The sequence below is a fragment of the Salmo salar genome, chromosome 05 (genome assembly GCF_965601325.2).
Source record: "Salmo salar chromosome 05, fSalSal1, whole genome shotgun sequence".
Classification (NCBI taxonomy): domain Eukaryota; kingdom Metazoa; phylum Chordata; class Actinopteri; order Salmoniformes; family Salmonidae; genus Salmo; species Salmo salar.
The window spans coordinates 51,654,443-51,677,808 of NC_138295.1; the positions used below are offsets into that span (position 1 = coordinate 51,654,443).

A 23,366-nucleotide genomic window follows, 5' to 3' on the forward strand; every position below is an offset into this window, starting at 1 on the left:
TTAATCTAACCACGTTTTACGATTTCAAAAAGGTTTACGGCGAAAGCATAAATTTAGAGTATGTTAGGACAGTACATTTACAAGAGTTGTGTGTAATGTTTTGTCAATTCAAAGACAGGGTCACCATAAAACCAGCTAAAATGATGCACTAACCTTTTACAATCTCCATCAGATGACACTCCTAGGACATTATGTTAGACAATGCATGCATTTTTAGTTCTATCAAGTTCATATTTATATCCAAAAACAGCGTTTTACTATGGCATTGATGTTGAGGAAATCGTTTCCCTCCAATAACCGGCAGTCAAGTCAGCGTCACAAATTAAATAATTAAAATTAGAAAACATTGGTAAAATATTATATTGTCATTTAAAGAATTATAGATTTACATCTCTTGAACGCAATCAACTTGCCAGATTTAAAAATAACCTTACTGGGAAATCACACTTTGCAATAATCTGAGCACTGCGCCCAGAAAAATACGCGTTGCGATACAGACTAGACGTCATGTTGGGGAGATCTAAAATCGAAAATACTATGTAAATAATCCATTACCTTTGATTCTCTTCATCAGATGTCACTTCCAGGTATCACAGGTCCATAACAAATGTAGTTTTGTTCAAAAAAGCTCATCATTTATGTCCAAAAATCTCTGTCTTGTTAGCACATGATCTAAGCCAGCCGGACTTCTCGTCATGAACGAGGGGAAAAAATATATTTACGTTCGTTCAAACATGTCAAACGTTGTATAGCATAAATCATTAGGGCCTTTTTTAACCACAACATGAATAATATTCAAGGTGGACGAATGCATACTCTTTTATAACGTATTGGAACGAGGGTACCCAACATGAACTCGCGCGCCAGGTGTCTAATGGGCCATCATCGTTCCATGGCTCTTGTTCGGTCAGATCTCCCTCCAGAAGACTCAAAACACTTTGTAAAGGCTGGTGACATCTAGTGGAAGCAATAGGAAGTGCCAAAATATTCCTCAGCCCCTGTGTTTTTCAATGGGATAGGTTTAAAGGTAATACAACACATCAGGTATCCACTTCCTGTCAGAAAATGTCTCAGGGTTTTGCCTGCCAAATGAGTTCTGTTATACTCACAGACACCATTCAAACAGTTTTAGAAAATTTAGGGTGTTTTCTATCCATATGTAATAAGTATATGCATATTCTAGTTACTGGGTAGGAGTGGTAACCAGATTAAATCGGGTATGTTTTTTTATCCAGCCGTGTCAATACTGCCCCCTAGCCCTAACAGGTTAATATGAGGCCTGCCCTAAACTTAATATCTCCAGGAAGCAAATCCAATATATTTTAGGCCTAGCCAAATTCTGTCATTCACTTTCTGGATAATTGCCTTGTTTCTGATCCATCTTGATAGGTTAAGGAAAGTAAACAATTCTATGGATCTTGAGTTTGTCAACTTCCATTGCTTCTTTGCTCTTTTTTGGTCCCGAAGTTGTTGGTAGTAATGCAATGCTGTCTCTTTTTGAAAGGGTTTTCAAGGCACAATGTAGATCTTTACGTTTGGATATGTGGGGTTTCTTGCCATTGTTCCTGTGGGGACTGTGGCTTGCAAGGCAGTTGTGGATGTGATAACCTGGGTCACCTAGGTCTTGGTGAAGACTAGGGCTGTTACGGTGACCATATTACCACCACACCGGCGGTCATGAGTCATGAAGGCAGTCAAATTCCATGTGACCGCTTAGTCACAGTAATTACGCTTCTCCAAGCTCTGATGCTGCTGATGGTCATTAGTAGCCTACCAAACTTGCTAATTGTCTGGTACTCGGCACTCTATTGCCCCTCTAATCACTCTGACCACTCTGACATCAATGCAAATCTAATCAAACACTTCATGAGGACTCATGTTGCGCACCATTTCTATAGGCTATGCAATTGTGAGAAAACGGTGATGGCTTTTATAACAAAAGAAGGATCCCATCAGCTTTCTATAGCTAGGCAAGTCATTTATATGTATACACAAGATTAAATCAAGAATAGTATGATGGGTGAAAATATTAGCCTATCACTTGTGAATGATGCCCAGGGTAAGGCAGAAACAATACAAACTTTTTTGTTGGAATTCTTCAAATCAGTCGCACACCTCATGTTTTTAAGGAGGATTGTATCACAACTAAGGTGGCCAAATAACTTCTTAAAATTAAGCACATTAATCCGCTTTACAACGGGTGTAGAGCCTAACTAGCATGCATATCCGGCGTGTGAGTTGGAAGTTTGGGGAAGATCATTTTCACCATAAATGCACCTTTTTTCTAATTAAAGCATTACATGCATACTTGCATTTGAGGTCATTTTTGGTAATGGTGTTAATGGAACATTAGCGCTCATCGCCTACTGCCGTGTGTGCATTGCTGTGCTTTATAATGTGAAAAAATAGCCTAATAGTTTTATTAGCCTTTTAAGCTAAACATTCTGATCTGTTGCGTCAGCCTCCTTGCGTTTCAATAGAAGTTTTTTGGGGGATGCTAGTGGTTGTATACATTTTGGCTCTATTGCATCCCACAACTGTCCCAGACTGTTTGAAATATTTATTTCTTGCATAGAATAGGTCAACTTTTGTACCATGGGGATAGTAGATTGACATCGGCTAGTGCTTTTGCTGTTTGTTAGGCCTAATCCTCTTGTTGGGTGACAAAGTAAATGTGGACAGTTCGTCCAATAACTTCAATATGCGCCTCGGAATTGGATAAGGACGCGTGCATTTCCGTCCCCGATGTGTCTGTTTTCACTTGTAGCCTGTGAGAAAGACCCAATCAGTGACAGAGCCGTGAGAGGTTCTTTGGCGCAAGCAGGGAGAAGGGGATTATATTTATCATATTCACCCCGAGGCCACAATGGCTCCAAAAGGCATGACATTTTTTCGGGGGACATTACGACTACACGGGTTGCCGCCGGGAAATTCGAGGCATTAAGTGCTTGTCAAATTGTGAATGAGAGCCTGAAGTGTCGTGCCTACACAAAAAAAAAAACGAGGCAGAGCTCACCTTTTTAATGCAGCTTTTTCCAAATCATAATTAGTTGCATCATGCAGCCAGAGGATGTATTAACGAGCCAAACATGTATATAGCCCAACCTTTGTATCATAACTAAAGTTATATAAATAACTCTAAGCATATATGATTAGCTGTTTCTTTGTTAACCGCTCATAACAGAACAGCCGCATGTGCGCACTCCCTCAAATCGTTTGGAGAAAATATATTTTCTATTGTATTCCTCATAAAATAATGCCATGGAATTCTAAGCATATCTTGCCTGATAAATGAACTACTGTAGCCCACAGCCATATAGCATAGCCAGATCAGTACCTAACATAAAGACAAATGAGAGTATGCTATTCTGTTCTTCTGAAAGACATTTTATTCATGTTTTTTTTAGACCTGTTTAACATAATGGCTTTATTGTGAAGGGGTTAGGTATATTACATGCATTTATTAGGCTTGTTAAATTGTAGATGTTCCAAAGGTCTGCATCAGTGGCTTGTAGGCTGTGTGGAAGCCAGAAGATATTAAATGTTTGTTAATTATTTCTTGCGGATTAGTGGGACGCTACCGTCCCATTTCGACAATTTCCAGTGAAATTGCAGAGCTCCAAATTCAAATTAAATTACTATAAATATGAAACTTTCATGAAATCACAAGTGCAATACATCAAAATAAAGCTTAACTTGTTGTTAATCCAGCCAAGGTGTCAGATTTCAAAAAGGCTTTACGGCGAAAGCAAACCATGGAAATATCTGAGGACAGCGCCCAGTACACATGCATAACAAATCATTTTCAACCAGGGAGTTGTGACACAAAAGTCAGAAATGTCGATATAAAAAATGCCTTACCTTTGAAGATCTTCTGTTGGCACTCCAAAACGTCCGTTACATTACAAATGGTCATTTTGTTCGATAATGTCCTTTATATCCATAAAAACTCAGTTTAGCTGGCGCGCTTCAGTCAATAATCCACTCGGTTTCCCTCCTTCAAAATGAATCCCAAACGTTACCAATAAACTTATCCAAACAAGTAAATCAACGTTTATAGTCAATCCTTAGGTACCCTAATACGCAAATAAACGATTAAATTTAAGACTGAGAATCGTTATTGTCTTTACCGGAGAAAAATACCAAAGAACGCGATCTGTCATGTGCTTGGAAACACTACAGCCAAAATGGGAGCCACCTAGAAAAACTACAATTTCTTGCAAAAAAAAAAAAAAAAACGAGCCTGAAACTCTTTCTAAAGTCTGTTGGCATTTTGTGGAAGCCCTAACTGCAATCGGGCACGATTTCACCATATTATAAAAGTGCCAGCCATTGAAATCAGTGGTAGGATGAATTTGTTTTTGGGGGGGATGGTTTGTCCTCGGGGTTTTGCCTGCCATTTCAGTTCTGTTATACTCAGACATAATTTTAACAGTTTTAGAAAACACAAGTTTCTATCTAAATCTACCAATTATATGCATATCCTAGCTTCTGGGCCTGAGTAGCAGGCAGTATATTTTAGGCACACTTTTCATCCGGACATGAAAATAGCACCCTCAAGCCATAAGAAGTTAATTTAGCATCTCACATCAAGAAATTTAACTGAGGGATTTGATCTGTAGTAATCACAGAATTCTCAACTTCTCCCTTCATTATCGTCTCTCACTCAATTCCATTCTGACTCTCTAAACGTGTGCATGCCACGCACTCAAGCTCCTGAGTACTGAAATGACAGTCATTAAAAATGAAAGATCTAAGTAAAAAGTATGTAGGCAAGCTATATTCCCTGCCAAAATCACAACAGATTTATCACAAATTCAGAATTGGACTGATTTTGATTTGAGGTAATTATTTAGCATTACACGCTATTCAACCGCAAGCACCAGCAATTCCGGTAAAAGTGTTTCCCTCCAGTACCCCCAACAGCACACACGTTTGTTGTAGCCCTGGACAAACACACCTGATTTCAACTGCTTGGATTAGTTGACAAGTTGAATCAGGTGAGTTTGAGGCTACAACAAAAATGTGTGCTGTTGGGGCTGCTGGAGGATTGGGTAACACTGCAGTGAAACATACACTATACAGTGCATTCGGAAAGTATTAAGACCATTTTATTACATTACAGCCTTGTTCTAAAATGAATAGTGTTTTCCCCCCATCAATCCACACACTACCCCATAATGACAAAGCAAAAACTGATATTACATTTACATAAGTATTCAGACCTTTACTCAGTACTTTGTTGAATCACGGTTGGCAGCGGTTATAGCCTGAAGTCTTCTTGGGTATGAAGCTACAAGCTTGGCACAACTGTAATTGGAGTTTCTCCCCTTTCCTGCAGATCCTGCCCCACAGCTATTTTTCAGGTCACTCTTGCATTGTCTTGGCTGTGTGCTTAGGGTCGTTGTCCTGTTGTAAGGTGTACCTTCGCCCCAGTCTGAGTTCCTGAGTGGTCTGGAGCAGGTTTTCATCAAGGATCTCTGTACTTTTCTCTGTTCATCTTTACCTCGATCCTGACTAGTCTCCCATTCCTTGACGGTGAAAAACATCCCCACAGCATGATGCTGCCACCACCATGCATCACTGTAGGGATGGTGCCAGGTTTCCTCCAGACGTGACGGTTGGCATTCAGGCCAAAATTCAATCTTGGTTTCATCAGACCAGAGAAACTTGGTTCTCATGGTTTGAAAGTCTGTAGGTGCCTTTTGGCCACCTCCACGTGGGATTTCATGTGCCTTTTACTGAGGAGTGGCTTCCATCTGGCCACGCTACCATGAAGGCCTGAGTTCTGCATAGATGGTTGTCCTTCTGGAAGGTTCTCCCATCTGCACAGAGGAACGCTGGAGTTCTGTCAGAATGACCATCGGGTTCTCGGTCACTTCCCTGACCAAGGCTCTTTTACCTAGATTTCTCAGTTTGACTGGGCGGCCAGCTCTCGGAATAGTCTTGCTGCTTACAAACTTCTATAATTTAAGAATGATGGAGGCTAGGGATGCATATATCGGTGAGCATATCGGAATCGGACGATATTAGCTAAAAATGCCAACATCGGCCCGATGTCTAGTTTAACGCCAACGTGCAAAACTGATGTCAACGCTGACGTGCGTACCTATATAAATATATCTACCTACGGGTAGATGTAATGACGCCACACAAAATACAGAGCTACACAGAACAAAAGCTGAAAAATACTAAGCACACACTTCCAACAAGTTCAGGTCGAGCAGTCATTTGAAAGTTCAAGAAAATTTCAGTAGGACAACTCAAAGGCGAAATCCATTAATGCCAAGATAATGGAATTCTTTGCCCTTGACCTTCAACCGTTCTGTTGTGGATTATGGCTTTCGCCAACTGGTTGAGCACCGGTACGAAGTTGGCGCTATTTTTCAGCTATTGCCCTACCGGAGTTACACAGTATTGTTGAAACTCATCCATGAGCTACTTGCAATGGGTGTCACTGCTATTAGCTTCACGACTGACATTTGGACCGGCGATGTCAGCCCCATGAGCATGCTGAGTCTGACAGCACAGTGGGTTGACGAGATTTCATACTGAGGAAAGTCATATTGCATGCTCAAGAATGTGCTGGTTCTCATCCTGCTGCTGCCATTTTCAATGGCATTTGAGAACTTGTTTGAACCATGAACACACTCCAAGCGCAATTTGTACAACTGACTCGAAATAAGCTAATCAACTGCGTCTGCAGCCGACGTGATACCCTGTCATGGCATTGAAATGCCTGCTCAACATTACCCCACAGTCTGTCTGCATTTAACTTGGAAAAGTACTCGAGGCTGAACAAGTGATTCGGTTACATTCTCTCTGAGCCTCTTTACTGTTGCCACCATGCTCAATGCTAGGTACAAGGACCACTACTTCGATGCAGACACAGGGTTTACGTGAATTGTTACATACACAGCTGGGCAAGATGGAAACTGACATGGTCACAGTGCGCACCGAGGAAGAGAGGCCACAGACAGAGCTGAAACTTCACTGTTTGACATGTATGATGAAATCCTGGCTGAGAATGAAACGACTGAACAAATGAACAATGAAACAGCACAGTCAGTGAAAGAAATGGGTTTTGATTGTTTTACCGGTAATGGGGACATGTAAATGCCAACAAAATAACTTTTTTGTGTGTAACATGTAACTAGGCAAGTCGGTTAAGAACATATTCTTATTTACAATGATGGCCAAACCCAGACGACGCTGGTCCAATTGTGCGCCGCCCTATGGGACTCCCAATCACGGCCGGATGTGATACTTGCTGGATTCGAACCAGGGACTGTAGTGACACCACTTGCACTGAAATGCAGTGCCTTAGGCCGCTGTGTGTGTTAACTATTTAACTGTACTAGAATGTGTACAAGGCTGCAAAAATTTTTAAATATCAATATTGTTTTTGGGCAAGGAAAATACAGGATATTGGTATCGGACAAAAAATGTCATATCGGTGCATCCCTAATGGAGGACACTGTTCTTGTGAATCTTCAGTGTTGCAGACATTTTGTTACACTACCCCGGATTTGTGCCTCGACACAATCCTGTCTCGGTGCTCTACGGACATTTCCTTCGACCTCATGGCTTGGTTTTTGCTCTGACGTGCACTGTCAACTGTGGGACATAATATAGACAGGTGTGTGCCATTCCGAATCATGCCAATCAATTGAATATACCACAGGTAGACTCCAAGTTGTAGGAACATCTCAAGGATGATCAATGGAAACAGGATGCACCTGAGCTCAATTACGAGTCTCCTAGCAAAGGGTCTGAATACTTATGTAAATAAGCTATTTCTTTTAATTCGTTTTGCAAATAAGTCAACCTTTTTTTCGCTTCGTTATTATGAGGTATTTAAGAATAAGGCTGTAATGAAACAAAATGTGTCAAGGGGTCAGAGTAATTTCTGTTGGGGGGGGGGGTTGTATACATATATCTATCTGGGCACCCCTTCAAATTACTGGATTCGGCTATTTCAGCCCCACCCTTTACTGACAGGTTTATAAAATCGAACACACAGCCATGTAATCTCCATAGACAAACATTGGCAGTAGAATGGCCTTATTGAAGAGCTCTGACTTTCAACGTGGCACCATCATAGGATGACACCTTTCAGTCAGTTAAATTTCTGCCCTGCTACAGCTGCCCTGGTCAACTAAGTGCTGTTATTGTGAAGTGGAAATGTCTAGGAGCAACAACTGCTCAGCCACGAAGTGGTAGGGCTCACAGAACAGGACTGCCAAGTGCTAAAGCGTGTAGTGCGTAAAAATTGACAGTCCCCGGTTGCAACACTCATTACCGAGTTCCGAACTGCCTCGAAGTCGGCACAAGAACTGTTCGTGAGGGGTTTCCATGGCCGAGCAGCCGCACACAAGCCTAAGATCACCAAGAGCAATGCCAAGCGTCGACTGGAGTGGTGTAAAGTTCGCCGCCATTGGACTCAGGAGCAGTGGGAATGCGTTCAGTGGAAATCGCACTTCACCATTAAGCAGTTTGATGGACAAATCTGGGTTTGGTGGATGCCAGGAGAACGCTGCCTGCCCGACTGCGTAGTGCCAACTATAAAGTTTGGTGGAGGAATAATGGTCTGGGGCTTTTTTACATGGTTCGGTCTAGGCCCCTTAGTTTCAGCGAAGGGAGACCTTAATGCTACAGCATACTGACATTCTAGAAGATTCTGTGCTTCTGAGATGGGAGAAGGCCCTTTCTTGTTTCAGCATGACCATGCCCCTGTGGAAAAAGCGAGGTCCATACAGAAATTGTTTGTCTAGTTCGGTGTGGAAGAACTTGACTGGCCTGCTCAGCGCACTGACTTCAACCCCATCGAACACCTTTGGGATGAATTGGAACGTCAACTGCGTGCCAGGCCTAATTGCCCAACATCAGTGCCCGACCTCACTAATGCTCTTGTGGCTGAACATTAAGTGGAAAGCCTTCCCAGAAGTGGAGGCTGTTGTACTAGCAAATGGGGGACCAACTCCTATATGCCTGTGATTTTGGAAAGAGATGTTTGTTGAGCAATTTTCCACATAATTATGGTCATGTAGTGTGTATTTTTGATGCCTCCCCTGTGTAGACATGATTGGCGACTGTTTATGGCATATTAAACCATATTTATTTGGAGTCATAATCTATGGCTGCAATTCCAGTTTTGTAAAGTCAGATTGATCTTCCTCCTAAATGTTGTTGGACCATGTGTTTTAATGGTGTCAGTGATGAATGTTTTAAACAGCCTGTGAATGTTCACACACAAAAGTGCTTTTACTTCCCTGTCAGACTCTTGAAGTACAAAGGTGCAGCTCAAACTGTTTTGAAAATGAAAGGCCCTTGATTTGCCCTGAACTCTAGACCTGCTACAGTCCAGAAATTGGAAAAAGTACACCTGAATGGGGCTCAACACCCAACCTGCATCAGCCAACTCTAATGAAACAAGGCCACTAACTGTGAAAATCTTTTTCTTTCAGGGATGGACAGGCCCTTTTTAACTATCTGGCGGAGAAACACAGCGTAAGTTTGGACCGCTTTGCTGACGTTTCACTTCTAAACTGCATTTCTCATAACTCCTGTGTGAACCCGCTATTTAGGGAAGGGGGGACGGGAAGGCCCAAGCAGGGAGACGTAATGACTTCCCAAAACTTTAACTTTAACTTTTTTTTTTTGTAAAATTTTGAGCTTTACAGCTTGCAGAAGAAACTGTGGACATTTTAGTCTGTGGTGAATTGTTAAGAATATACAGAACAGCTCGAGACACATTGGTCTACCCGCAAAAATGCTGGGTGTCTATATTTGGCGTGACACCCTGGCATCCCGCTGACCTGCACTCTGTCCTCAATGCACCTCAGCAGCGTGAAGGCCACTCGGCTGTGGGAAAGGGCGGTCTCCCTCCGCTTCGCAGCGGCTCACAACCACTGCCTGTCAAAGCCACACTGCGTCTGAGACTGGCCTCGGTTCCCAAACTGACGTCAGCGCGCTGTGATATGTCCGGAGTTAGCAGGAGTGTACCGTTCAGAGATATTCTACCCCCCCCATGAACATGTACCCGGCCCCCACCCACCCAATGGACATTGATCATTGTTACGGCGTAAAGAGATTTTTTTATTTTCACTTCTCTCTCCCACCTGCTGTGCCCCTATGGACATTCCCCAACGTACTGTTCCCCTACCCCCACCACCCAATGGTCATTTATCATTGCTACAGTTGTGTGTACTGAACATAAATATAAACACAACATGCAACAATTTAAAGTATTTTACTGAGTTAGAGTTCATATAATTTTGAGACAGCACTTATTAATAAAATATTTAATCTGTTTTCCTAAAATGATGGGGATAACTCTTGCGAGAGGGAGGGAGATTCAGGATAAATGTACTTTTTTTTTGTCATTTTAGCAGACGCTCTTATCCAGAGCGACTTACAGTAGTGAATACATTTCATTTCATGCATTTTTTTTGTTGTTTTTTTGTTACTGGCCCCCGTGGGAATCGAACCCACAACCCTGGCGTTGCACACACCATGCTCTACCAACTGAGCCACAGGGAAGTAGAGTTGGCTCTGAGTTAGCCTGCCCCAGAGCAGGTTAGTTCTGAAGGATTTGTACTCATAGAAATGTTTCTTGGCTAAAAGGTTAACTGGTACCAAAGTGGCTATCTCAAGTTGAACTCAGACTTGACCAAAGTTGACTCCTCATACCTTATCCGTAGTATAGGGCTCAGGTCGGTTGTTGAAGGCTTTTCCCAAATAGCCACAGGTGACAAGTAAATAGGCCTACATGTGGCTCAGTTGGTAGAGCATGGTGTTTGCAACGCCAGGGTTGTGGGTTTGATTGTATGAAATGTATGCATTCACTACTGTAAATCGCTCTGGATAAGAGCATCTGCTAAATGACTAAAATGTAAATGTAATGCTGTGACATTCCGTATGGGATGTTGACATGGAGCTACTTGTACACACTGAAATTGCTCAAGTGCACAACAGCAGAAAACAGTATCTAGGATGTTACCAGCAAACCTCTGGTTGACTGTGCACTCTGCACCATGTTTTACCTTCTAAGCAGGGATTCGAAACAGCAACCCTCCCACTTGTGTAAATGGTCTAGGCAGCAGCTAATGGGGATCCATAATAAATACAGATATGAACTGCTAGGCTACATGCTCACCCCAATGATTAGTGATGGTAATCAAACAGAATGGGCTGTGAAATTGAACACAATTCTAGAATTGCCCTCCTTAGTTCAGCCACTCTGTTCCCAGTGGGGTGGTCTGGCATTGACTGGATATAACACCATGGCTCTCATCTTGGACTATAATCTTACATGATGCCTGTGAGAAAGCTGACAATATGGCCATCAAATAAATAATTGCTGTTGTCTATTCTCTGAATAGTTATTGGAGGAAACCATTGATCCAGCCTTTTTCTCTTCCAGTTCCGTCAGGAGTACCTGGACACTTTGTACAGATATGCCAAGTTCCAGTACGAGTGTGGAAACTACTCTGGGGCTGCCGAGTACCTCTACTTCTTCCGTGTCCTGGTAAGTCTAGTACCCCTCATTTCAGTGTACTCTTATGAAATATCAAACTGGGGACCTTGGATACTAGATGTTCACAGCAAGTTAATAGATCTAGAGACATTATTTATTTGATATTACAGATTTGTACCCTTGAAACTTCAGTAGTTTTTGGAATAAAAACTGGACCACTGACAAATGGACACTATTGGGCAGTGCTTTATATTAGCAAGCTCTTTAAGGGCAAACAGACGATGATTGAAGCTTCATTAAGAAGTATTAGTTTATCAGGAACGACTCCCATTTGTTATGCGATTTTCCAGCAGTGGACAGTGTCAAGCGCCATAAATTATGAGCAGTATACATCCACTTAACATTGCATTTTTGGAATTAGACAATGTTTCCGTTGATGTATACTTTTTTGGCTCAACGCGTTTTATGAAAAATGGAATTTCCTACTTCACTGCTCGGTTGTTTGGCCAGGGTTCTTTCATTTTTCAAAGGGCTAGCACGTGGAAGAGAACCCCCTCAGTTAATTGCATGTGAAAAGCTGCCGTCATTCTCTCATTCAATTCTCCACACGTCTTCAGTATTAGGATGAGCTGACGTTCAAGGACAAGGGTAGGATTATTTTTCTTTTACTGTGCCAAGTGTTCAGCAGCAGACTTCATAATCTTTCTTTAGTCCCCTCGCTGGGCGGGCTGCAGTGGATGACTTATTGATTTGAAGCCAGATAGCTCCTTGTCAGGCTTATGAGTTATGTAACGTGTTCTGGTGGGCTTCGAAAAAGTGTCACATACATACATACATACAGTGAGGGGGGAAAAAGTATTTGATCCCCTGCTGATTTTGTACATTTGCCCACTGACAAAGAAATGATCAGTCTAATTTTAATGGTAGGTTTATTTTAACAGTTTAACAGTATTTTACTTTTTTCCCTCACTATACATACATGCATACATGCATACAATAGGTGCACTCAAATATAGTCTACTGACTGAGAGAACAGGTTTACTAAACAAAGAACTAGCATACCAGTTAGGCTATACATTTACAAAGTCCACTCATTTAGGCCCATCTTGTTTTGAACTAGGGATGTACATTTTTTTGCCTACTAACTAACCCCGGTTAATTCGTTCCAAACTGTAAAATGACGTGGCCAACAGGAAATACAATGCTGTTTAATGTACATTTCTAAATGCAAATGTCTGAATTTCGCTTCAAGCGGCAACCAGCTGTTTGAGGCGCTGCGAGGTAATATTCCACTCTAACTATACTCTGTATGCGGTGCCAATTTAATTCCACTAAATTATGCAAATTAACCTATAGACTGAGCTTGACCGGTCAAATGTATTTTCAGTTAACCGTTAACATTGCTAGTTTTTAATGTTTTGCCGCTAATTCCATTGCGTTTCTCGACCTGTGTGGCTATACACAGTATTTCCTTTTTGTTGTTTTTGCTAACATTTTGAGAGTCCGCGGTGATTGGAGCAGGGATTAAATCATTTTCACCAGCAATGAAATACTTTGGAAATCAGGTAATACCAAAGAGGGTTGGGGTGGCTGGTAATTACAGTTCACTGAAAGTACATGCGTACATCTTATTTCCTCTGAACAAAGGGATCATTGCGCTGGTGTTTGTGGCTTCTCTCCTGCTGCCATCAGAAATCAGTGAAAGATGAACTACACAGAGAATGGGCAAGGTGCAGTAGGACTGTGTGCACTGCTGTATAGAGTTAGAAACCTCTTAGGCCAAGAGAGGTGGTAACCTGACTGAGAGGGGAGGCCAGAGGAGTGTTTTGTGTCACAATAGAGTGGTGTAACACTAGATAAGTCCTGGGAATGGACAGCCTGTGACCTCAGTGGAAGGTGCCACCAGATCTTCAGTGCTGCCTTTGTTAGTCTCTCTCCAGGACCAGTGCCTTGTAAGGGCTACTCTAGGTCTGAATGCTCAGCTGACCTTTTGTGCCATCTTTGACTTTAACAAGTTAAGTCACCTAATGTTCTTCAGAAAGCCTTGGCGTCGAACCTAATTTCCAAACAAAAATAATATGTTGGCCAATGAGGTTAATTTCTACTGTTGGTACCACCAGACCCAGTGTTGGTGCTTTTAGCCTGAGGTGTGTGTTTTATATCTTTATGGTCACGCTTTTGAAAGGGGAAACAATGTTGTTTTTTTGCAAAGCTTTTTGCAAGTTTGATGCTCAAACTTGCCTATGTTTTTGGTGGTAGATTTCACCATTGTTTCTCCAAAGCCAGGGTTTACCATTTCATCTCTGTGTCTTGTAATTCCTCCAACCAAACAAGCACAACCAGTGTTTTCCAAGTCTTATTCAATTGTTTTATTTTTTGGGTTGCGGCTGTCCTCATTTGAGCTCTGTGGTATAGGAAAGACTTGTGCCAAAGAATGCAAGAATGCAAAGAATAAAATCAACACTTTACATGTTCATCAGAATGACAAACATTACAATCAACTTAGGTTTCCCATTTTAATTGACATTTGATACTCTCCCTCTGTCGTGAAGATGTCTGTGGCTAGTCATGCACATTGGTGATGCTGGTGTCCTCTCCTGAAAAACAGGCTTATCAGAGACTCTGAGCAACGAGCCCTACTCTCTGTAAACTGCCTCTTAACCCAAAGCAGTTGTGGTCCTTTTTTTTAATATGATTGATTCTATGTGATGCGCTCACATTTAAGTATGCTAGTGAGAGACATTGAAGACCAGATGATGGCAGCTCTTGATTAAACATGAGCAAACCCCCCCCCCCCCCCCCACATCAAAAGCATGCAATTGATGCGCTCCCTCTCCGCACAGTTGTTTATGGTTTACTCCTCAAATCATTAGCTCCTCATTTTAAATTTCAGCCAGGGCAGTTACTGTTACCAGTTAGCTGCTGCCTCCTCGTGACAAGCCGAAGGCTCTTATTTAAAAAAAAAAATACAAAAAATAGTTTACAAAATATATTTAAAAAAAAAAAAATATATATATATATATATATATATATATATATATATATATATATATATATATATATATATATACCCCCACACCCCCATTATTGTGGACCTCCCATTTTCTAACTGCCCCTGTAAGGTAGAGGTGAGGCTCCGTAAGTCATCAAACGTGGGAAAGCCAGTCAATTAAACAGAGGAAGCCAGGCTTGCAAAATCCAGGCCTCGGGTTCTGTTACAGTGTGGCGTAGCGCGAGAAGAGCAATTTATTCATAGCATCATTGGATGTTGCGAATAAAGATTGCGTTTCCCGACGGCTCTTCAGCACAGTAAATTTGTTGTTGCTGGTCAGTCGGTGAAAATGTGCCCCTTTTCGCCAACAAATGGAAACTCTAGGTAACTGCTGGAAAAACCCTGGTATTGAAACTATTGTTGCGTGGCCACTAGTGAATGCCAGGCAGTGTCTAGAAAGCTGCCACAATGACATGGAGATTGGCCAAACCTAGCAGGCAGGGACTTCCAAGGCAGAAGAAACCACAAACAAACCTTAGTTTTTGTTGTTGTTGATGAAACGACAACGTTTAAATTGGCACCGTGGCTGGCTTTTCTCCTAAGTTATAATGCTTAATCTTATGAGGTCATTTATTTGATAAGTAATTTAAAGCAGTCCCAAGTTTTGTTTTATGATCAAAGAACTCCACTGTTGTGAGTGGATGAATGACCTTTTGCCCCTCTTTGTGTGTTTGACTCTAGAAGACTACCATGCCGCTGACTTTCCCCACTTGTTTTTTCCTACCAGTATTCTTTTCCACCGGTCACCCTTTTAATGTAGCAGTTCATTTAAAAGTTACTGTGTAGCCTAATAAAGTCTTCATGTAGCCTAGCAGGTAACCTAGCGGTTAGAGCGATGGGCCGCTAACCGGAAGGTCGCTCATTCAAATACGCAACCCGACAAGGTAAATCTATGTGCCCTTGAGCAAGGCACCATAATTTGCTCCAGGGGTGCTGTTCTGCTATGTCTGACCTTGTAAAACAACATTTAATTGCACCTATCTGTTGTATGTAATATAAATATATATGAATCCTTTATCTTGATAATGTTTTTCTCAATTACTAAGAAATCCCAGCTGGTTTCCGTCTCCACCTATGGATTATTCTAGTCTCACAGTCCACTCTGCTGGCTGTCTGAAAGAAGGGATGGGTTGCCTCTAGGTTTCTGTGGCCTTAAAGCAGACACTGCCCTCACTTCCTGGTTGGCTCTTGTCACTGACTGCGTTTGGTGTTTATCATAAGCTACTGTGGGCTGGCGGTTCCCATGAGCCATAGGGTGGAGGCCTAGCTTTGATTAAGCCGCCTTAGGGTGGCACACAATTGGTCCAGGTTTGGCCGGTGTTGACCGTCATTGTAAATAAGAATTTGTTCTTAACGGACTTGCCTAGTTAAATAAAGGTAAAAAAAAATAAACAGCAACTCTTGACTTTGAGGATGGCGTACCCCTCAACTGTTTCTTGTTAGCATCATTTCATATATCAATGCATTTAGCCTGTGATAATGGAATAGTTGGAATTAAGACTTTATAGTTAGCATGATTGGTTTCCTTTTGTGTTAATGGTAGGAGATGTATTACAATTATATTTTAACATGCTTGAAAAGCTGTAGGAGTTATTGAAATGTTCCTCTCAAAGACATGCAGTTTGCTGTACAAACTGAAATTAAGTGTTCTGGCAATGTACCAGGCATAGACTTTGGAAAAGCATTTTACCTGGTTAGGACTGTTTTTTTGAAAAGCTTGATTTCCTTAGGGCATTAACAGATTTCTTTGATGCCTTTTTCCATCAAGTCAAGCATCCGAACACTGTCATTTATCTAGACTAGACGGATTACCCTGGCTCGGCGTAAATTATGAACTCCTCCGAGATGGTGTTGAGAAACCCAGGCTGTTGCTGGTCACAGTGCATCAAGGTTTCTGTGACTGGAGCAGGACCTCCGTTGTTGGTGAACTCCAAGTGATAAACATTTTGATAACTCTGCCTCTACTGCATGCTTCTCCTTGTAGCCTTGTTGATCAAAGTTATCAGACATTGCGCAAAACCACCACCAGAAGTAGTAGCAGCATACACACTTCATTAAAGTCCATTCAGAGAGGGGCAGAAGACCAGATGGTTTTCAGCAAGAGGGGATTGACCGGAGGTCTGAGGAACAGCAATGGGGTATTCTCTCGACGATGCTAGATGTGCCCTCCCCTCCATTTACTCTCATTTTGCGGGTATGTCTTCAGTGTTCTTTCCAATTGCAACTGCTAATTTAAATATCCAATTGAGTTACTTTTAAAGGAGTAATATCTGCATCCAGAGTTGTGAACTCAAGGTTTCTTCAAAACCATTTCCTTTTTCGATAGAATCTGACCCATGTAATTGTGGTATGGAGATGTCAAAGACAAGCTGACCTTTGACCTGCTGCCCCAGAAACGTCACAACCAAGGGGACCGAGGTGGTAGCTTGAACTAGGCAGAGCTAAATTTAAATGAGATATTATTTTCTTGACTAGAGAGTTGGACCAAAGCAGAAATTCCCTAGGTCCATCTTTAGTAATGTGTGTGTTGTCTTCCCAAGGCCGTGTGCCACCCTTCACATTTTTCAAGAGTTGCAGCATTAAGTAAATAACGGTGACAATGTTTTAGCACATTATACAGAGAAGCTCACATGTTTCAAATGTGCTCCTAGTTACGGTGGTAATCTGAAAGGATCGCAGAACATCTGCAATGCAGCGGTTGCCGTATCAAAGTGCAGCAAATTAGGTTTTATAAAAAGCTAAACATTAATTTTTCTGTCAAGCCCCATTCCCTCAAGATGACATAATTTAATCCGTTTATCCAGTATAAATAAAAGTAACTCCACCGAACAGTTTTGCTTGCCAAAGCCAAGCGGCGGTGGCAATGGCCACTACTTCACGCACTGTCCCTGAGCGTGTGTGTGCGAGCACACGGTTTGTACACTGAGGCATTTATCAGGATTAGATCTGCCAGTGCCTGGTCATTTTGCAGGTGGGTTGAGTTCTGCTGCTGTTTGAGGTGATGCTGTGTTTCATGTTCTAACAAGTATGACATGTCTTTTCCCAGGTCCCGGCCACAGACAGGAATGCCCTGAACTCCCTGTGGGGGAAGCTGGCCTCTGAGATCCTGATGCAGAACTGGGAGGCTGCGATGGAAGACCTCACCCGCCTGAGGGAGACTATCGATAACAACGTAAATGCCCCACTTCTCAGAATTTGACACTGCACTTGGATTCCCTTACATAGATTCGACTCCCTTATTGACCGCTTCGGGTTTCAGCAAAGCGCTGTTGCAGCTTGATGCCCCACCCCCTTTCAGTCCTGACTCCACTCCAGAGGATCTGCAAATGGAGCAGTTATGTGGATCTAGTTTAAAAAATAAATACAAATATTTATTGGATGGATAGCTGGGAAGGATGCAGGGGTGCGGGCTCTGGCTTGGAAGGAAAACGTTTGAAAGGGAACAGACCTCACGTTCTTAAAGTACTCTGAACTTTTTAATTGTCTTACAGTATACTGTATTGTCACCTCAATCAGAACTAGTAAATAATGACAACTCTCTCCTGTCCAGTCGGTGAGCTCCCCTCTCCAGTCTCTTCAGCAGAGGACCTGGCTGATCCACTGGTCCCTATTTGTCTTCTTTAACCACCCCAAAGGCAGAGACAACATCATTGAGCTCTTCCTGTATCAGCCACAGTAAGTATTTTCATCTCTGACACACTGGAGTTCTGTGAAACACTGTTGATTTATTTAGACCTGATGACTAACCCTCCTTAACATATTGCACTGGAGAAGCTGCCGTCTCTACAGTTTGAGGCGCAGTGTCTTGACTGATCCACACTAAACCCTTGAGTGACCCAAGAGGTGATTGTTAAAATGTGGCCTGCTGGCATCCTTGGTGGGGAGAATGGAAGAAAATTATCCTTGAAGAAGAGGCACAGTAGAAGGCTGAACCTTGGGCCCCAGGGTTTGCTGCTGGCCCAGGAGAGACCAAAAGTGGTTCAGCTGGCAGCCGCCTGGGTCAGGTCCTGCTAACTGTGGAGAAAGTAGACTCGTTTTTATTAGACTAACTTGATTTTGAAAAGGAAGCCATTTACTCTTAACTTTGGGAAGGGGGCTGCTTCAAAAACCTACTTGGGGTATTTTTTTAAGTGGTTTCAGTCCGTTTGTTTTTGTGTGGTCTATTTACTCTCGAAGCTGCAAGTTAGTCCATGTGTATTGCAGATCGGAAACTCAGCACTGCGTAAAATTTACACACAAACTATTATAATGCATCCCCCCATTATGATTGCTGGTTTGTGTAATTGAACCGATTGTAGTCAACTGAAGGTATGACATGCCACCACAACATAGCAGATAGGGGTGTCTGGTTCTCTGAGTTTTACTTAGTTTTTAATTTAATGAAGGAAAGGCTGCCCAATAATTAGTCATGAGAAATTCACACAAACATCTGTTTGGACAAACTTGAGGGAGTGTTGTGTGCGTTGCAATTTCAGTCAAGAAACCACTTAATTCCACAGTGAGGCTTGGCCTCATTCCCTCACCCCTTGACCATTACTTCCTTTGGCCAAAGTTGGTGACCAGTGGCTAGGCCTTAGTTTAATGTTTGACCTCTGTTACCCACGTTCAGCAAAAGTTGCATCAGGCCTTCCTAGTTTGTTATTGAAAACCTCTACTGAGTTCAAGGGTAGTCATGGTGAGAATATTGTCACGCGGTGATCTATGATGTAGGTGCAAAGGGGGAAAATTAATGCTATCCAAGCACTCGCAGTTGGTTTACATTGTTCTATCATTCTCAGATGGTCAATGAAATCTCTCCCTCTACCCCTCATCTCCACCCTCCTATCCTGTCTCTCTCCTCGTTATTCACGCTCTCTCACACGCACTGGAAATCGTTTTGATTTTGAAACTCTAATTCCTGGTTCAATTCTTTTGAAGCGTTCTCTGCAACCAGTACAGCGTTGTTGCCTCAAACTCCAAAATGATTAGGTCCCTTAAGTGGGGTATGGTGAATGTTACATTTCTCTTTTTCCTCGCAGCTAGTCCCAGATTGAAGACCTGCCAAGATGCACGCATTTTGCATACCAACTATGCAATTCTCTGTCTATGTACGAGATCCAAGTTAAAAGTACGCAGAAATGATTCTGCGTACTTTTAACTTGGATCTCGTACAGAGAATCGCGTAGTTGGTACGCAAAGTGTGGTGTGTGTGTATATATGTGTGTGTGTGTGTGTGTGTGTGTGTGTGTGTGTGTGTGTGTGTGTGTGTGTGTGTGTGTGTGTATATATATATGTATGTATATCTCTATCTCTATATATCCAACGTGTTAATCTAACATCCCGGTTCTCGAGCTGCAAACACACAGACATGTACCGAGTTTGTGTCAACGGACATGTAGATTAATATTCGACGTAGCTACCCCGTGTCTGCCCCTCCTGTTGTGATGCGGACTTTTTTGACTGTCAGCTGTAGGTTAACACATCCCTTTTCGACTCCGTGTGTTGTGGAAAGGTAAACCCTAATTGTTTCAAGCTAACGCTAGCGACATAGTTCAGTGGGTTCTAAAGTGCCAGCAGTTCACTCGCTTTTGCTCGTGAAAGAAATGAAATGCAAATACGAAAAATAACTGGTCGCATTTGTGAGAGTGTGATTATACTTTTCATTCTGCGTCTCGTTAGTTGTATTTTCCACGTAACATTACGAGGATCACGCAACCTGATGCACTGTAATTAGTATCCACGTCACAAAAAGCATTACAAAAGTTTTATCAAAAAGAAATATATCTTGGCATTAAATGGAGTGGGAAGTTTAGAAGACTGCGCAATGAAGAATAAGTGTCCGGTATTAGCTATATAGGAAATGCTTCTAAAATGAGTTTGCACTAGATTTGAGATTTTATCCATTTTGAAAATGTGAAATGTATGCACTGCTAATTAGATCTTGTTGGTGACTTTTACCATATGTGTAATGCTGTCAAAGTATTCCAACCTTTTTATAGACTTGAGTTGGTACAATTCTATAATTGCAATCAGACTCCAACTGCACACACAAGCTTGCGGGGGCCCAATTCGGCACAAGTTGAATCTCCCAATTTGCCGCGCTCGTCTGGTAGTCTAAAAAGTTGGACAGGGTTGGCAGGTCTGGTATTGCTTGCTATTGGAGACCCCCTGGAGAGAGTAGGCGTATGTTCATCGGGAACAGAGCATGGAGTGTTGTGGTCTGCCACTAAGTCCGACAACTACAAAAGGAGAGGCAAGGGGGCTTCTCCTACCAGGTGGATGATCGCTCACGGCCTAGCCCACCTGCTCACTGCTGATTTTAGACCCCAACATCATAAGTGCCACAGGCCCACTTGTCCCTGTAATTGTTTCAACTAATTAAACAGTCGTCTGCGGTGTTCCCTCCTTGCTCTGAAAAACATGTTTCTCTGTCCTAATCTATCAGAGTGAAGGAGCCGGAAGTGGCAGGGAAACCCCACTTCCTCTTGAAATTTAATTTGGTCAGTGGATTGAATGGGTGGGGGGGGGGGGGGTCAATGATAGCTGTTCAGATATGGATGAAGAGATGTTATACAATTAACACAAGTCAAACTCCTTTTGACAAGAGGTTGTAAGTGTGCAAGTTTTTTTTTTTTTTTTTACAGAAGCGTGTTGGGAAAGGACTTGCATCACTGTCTGCAGAGTAAGAATGTTGTCTAAGGTTCTAATTGGCTTCTAACAAGGCCCTCTCTCGTGCTCAGCCCTTAGCAAGTTGACCTGTGGCTGAAAAACAAGGCCCTGAAGGATAGGGTTTCAGCTACTGGGCAGATCCCCTGCTCAGTGATCTGTCTACTGCGGAGGCCAGGGTTTCCTTTCCTCCCCTCTGCTTATACAGGGGGTAGTGAAAAGGAGTGCTTAAACCTATGTCATGCAGAGAATGCGCTATTACAACGCACATATCTGTTTGGTCTAAGGTCAGAAGTCCTAAATGCCATGGGCCTAATTTGCTTAGTTACTTGCGTACCAAAAATAGACCTTTATGCCCTTAAACCTATGGATTCACCAACACAGTTTATCAACTTCGTATAGCCTTCACCTCCATAAATATCAACTCGCTTTTTTTTTTACCATGTAGTTCCTCCAGTCCTTAAAACCCCTGATTATTTGTTCTTGTCATGACCTTTTTGTTTTGTCATTTCAGGTACCTCAATGCCATTCAAACCATGTGCCCACACATCCTGCGTTACCTGACCACTGCTGTCATCACAAACAAAGACGTTCGCAAGCGGCGGCAGGTCCTGAAAGATCTGGTCAAGGTCATACAGCAGGTGTGTGTGTGTGTGTGTGTGTGTGTGTAATATATACATCTCAACATATTCCTTACCCCAATTTCTCAACACATTTCCTATCACAGTACCATGTTTGTCAACCTTAGTCAGTGTAGGATTGGTCATTTTCACACAAGATGTCACCAACTATTAGGGAAAGAGGTTGTACAACTGAAAAGTCTTCTGCATTTAACCCAACCCCATTAAAGACCAGAATCCACACATCTATGAGCAGTGTAAGGCCCTGGCTGTTAAACATGCTGTTCTTCGAGTATACTGTATCAGAGCTCTGGTCCTGGCTAGAGGTCTTGAACCCATTACGTTTGATGAATGGCAGCAGACGGTCTGATTGTAGAGTACCGATTTCTTCCCAAACCCAACATCGGTAGCTTCTTCAGAGATCAATGGCTCTGAAAGCGAAATAAGCGCCGTCTCTGTGGGCTCTGTGTAATCACTAAAACATGTGCTCTATGCTTGTTCCGTCTTTTGGGTCTTCTTGGGTCTCTCCCTACTAGCATTGGTTTGGAATTGTTTAGGGGACTTTTTGAATCTGCTTTTATTCATTGCCTTGTAAATTCTACTATTTGGTTAGCCATGGTTCTCCACATTTGACTTTTGTTTTTAGTAATGGGTTGGAGGCATGCTGCCCTGCCTGTCGAACCTGTGCTATGTCCACTGCTGAAAAATAAAGAGCTAGCACACACAGGCATGTGCAAATTGTTAGAAATCTTCTTTTCCATTTCCAGGAGTCCTACACCTACAAAGATCCAATCACAGAGTTTGTGGAGTGCCTGTATGTGAACTTTGACTTTGACAGCGCTCAGAAGAAACTGAGAGAGTGTGAGTCGGTAAGTCCCAGCTGCCACCCCCCACCCCACACGCACGCACCGACCCATCAATGTGCAATAGATTGAGTCATTTATCCTTTTCAGAATGGTTGTTCTGTGTCCCGCTCTCTATATATTCCTTGATTTGGATTGGCCAACCAGCCCTTCTAACGTTCCCATGTAGCTAGCACAGAAGTAAACACCATTAGTGATCATGCAAGATTGGCCAACCTTTCACACTTTCTCATAGCGTTGGGCTTTTTTTAAATTAATTTTTAAACATGGGTTTATACATATTGTCCGATGGTAGAATTGCATTAGGTCACTTGGGTGATACAGAAGTCCTCTGGGAAACCCTATGACTCATTGGTCTGGCTAGATTTTTATGGTGGCCTGTAATTGTCCATCAGCCTGGTAGTTAACAGTAAAAGCTTTATAAGCAAAGGTCTATGCAGAGGCGTTCAGACACTCGAGATGTGTGTCATAAACAGCCATTGAGATAATTTATTTCCGTGTTGGTGTGTAATGGCTTGATGTGTACTACCATTGAAGTAACTAGTGCATCAGCTAAAAATAAAGGCTGCACTTTACTTCCAGCAATGCCTTTGTCCATCTAGGCCTAGTTCTCAGTGACAAAAATTAGGTAGTAATATCGAGCCAGCTGTTCGTCAGAGGTGTTGGCTCGCGGTGGACTGTGAAGATGACATTTTTTCAAAATGTAC

At 42.4% G+C, this 23,366-nt stretch overlaps 1 protein-coding gene across 1 annotated transcript in view; it reads left to right on the forward strand.

The window, feature by feature from the left end:
• Window positions 1-23,366, forward strand: part of LOC106605059 (eukaryotic translation initiation factor 3 subunit E-like) — a 44,199-nt gene that overhangs the window by 4,159 nt on the left and 16,674 nt on the right. The window contains exons 4-9 of the mRNA XM_014200316.3: window positions 9,468-9,510; window positions 11,426-11,530; window positions 17,578-17,703; window positions 18,082-18,206; window positions 21,691-21,817; window positions 22,564-22,665. Coding sequence (XP_014055791.1) covers window positions 9,468-9,510; window positions 11,426-11,530; window positions 17,578-17,703; window positions 18,082-18,206; window positions 21,691-21,817; window positions 22,564-22,665 — 628 coding nt within the window. The remainder of the gene's footprint in view (window positions 1-9,467; window positions 9,511-11,425; window positions 11,531-17,577; window positions 17,704-18,081; window positions 18,207-21,690; window positions 21,818-22,563; window positions 22,666-23,366) is intronic.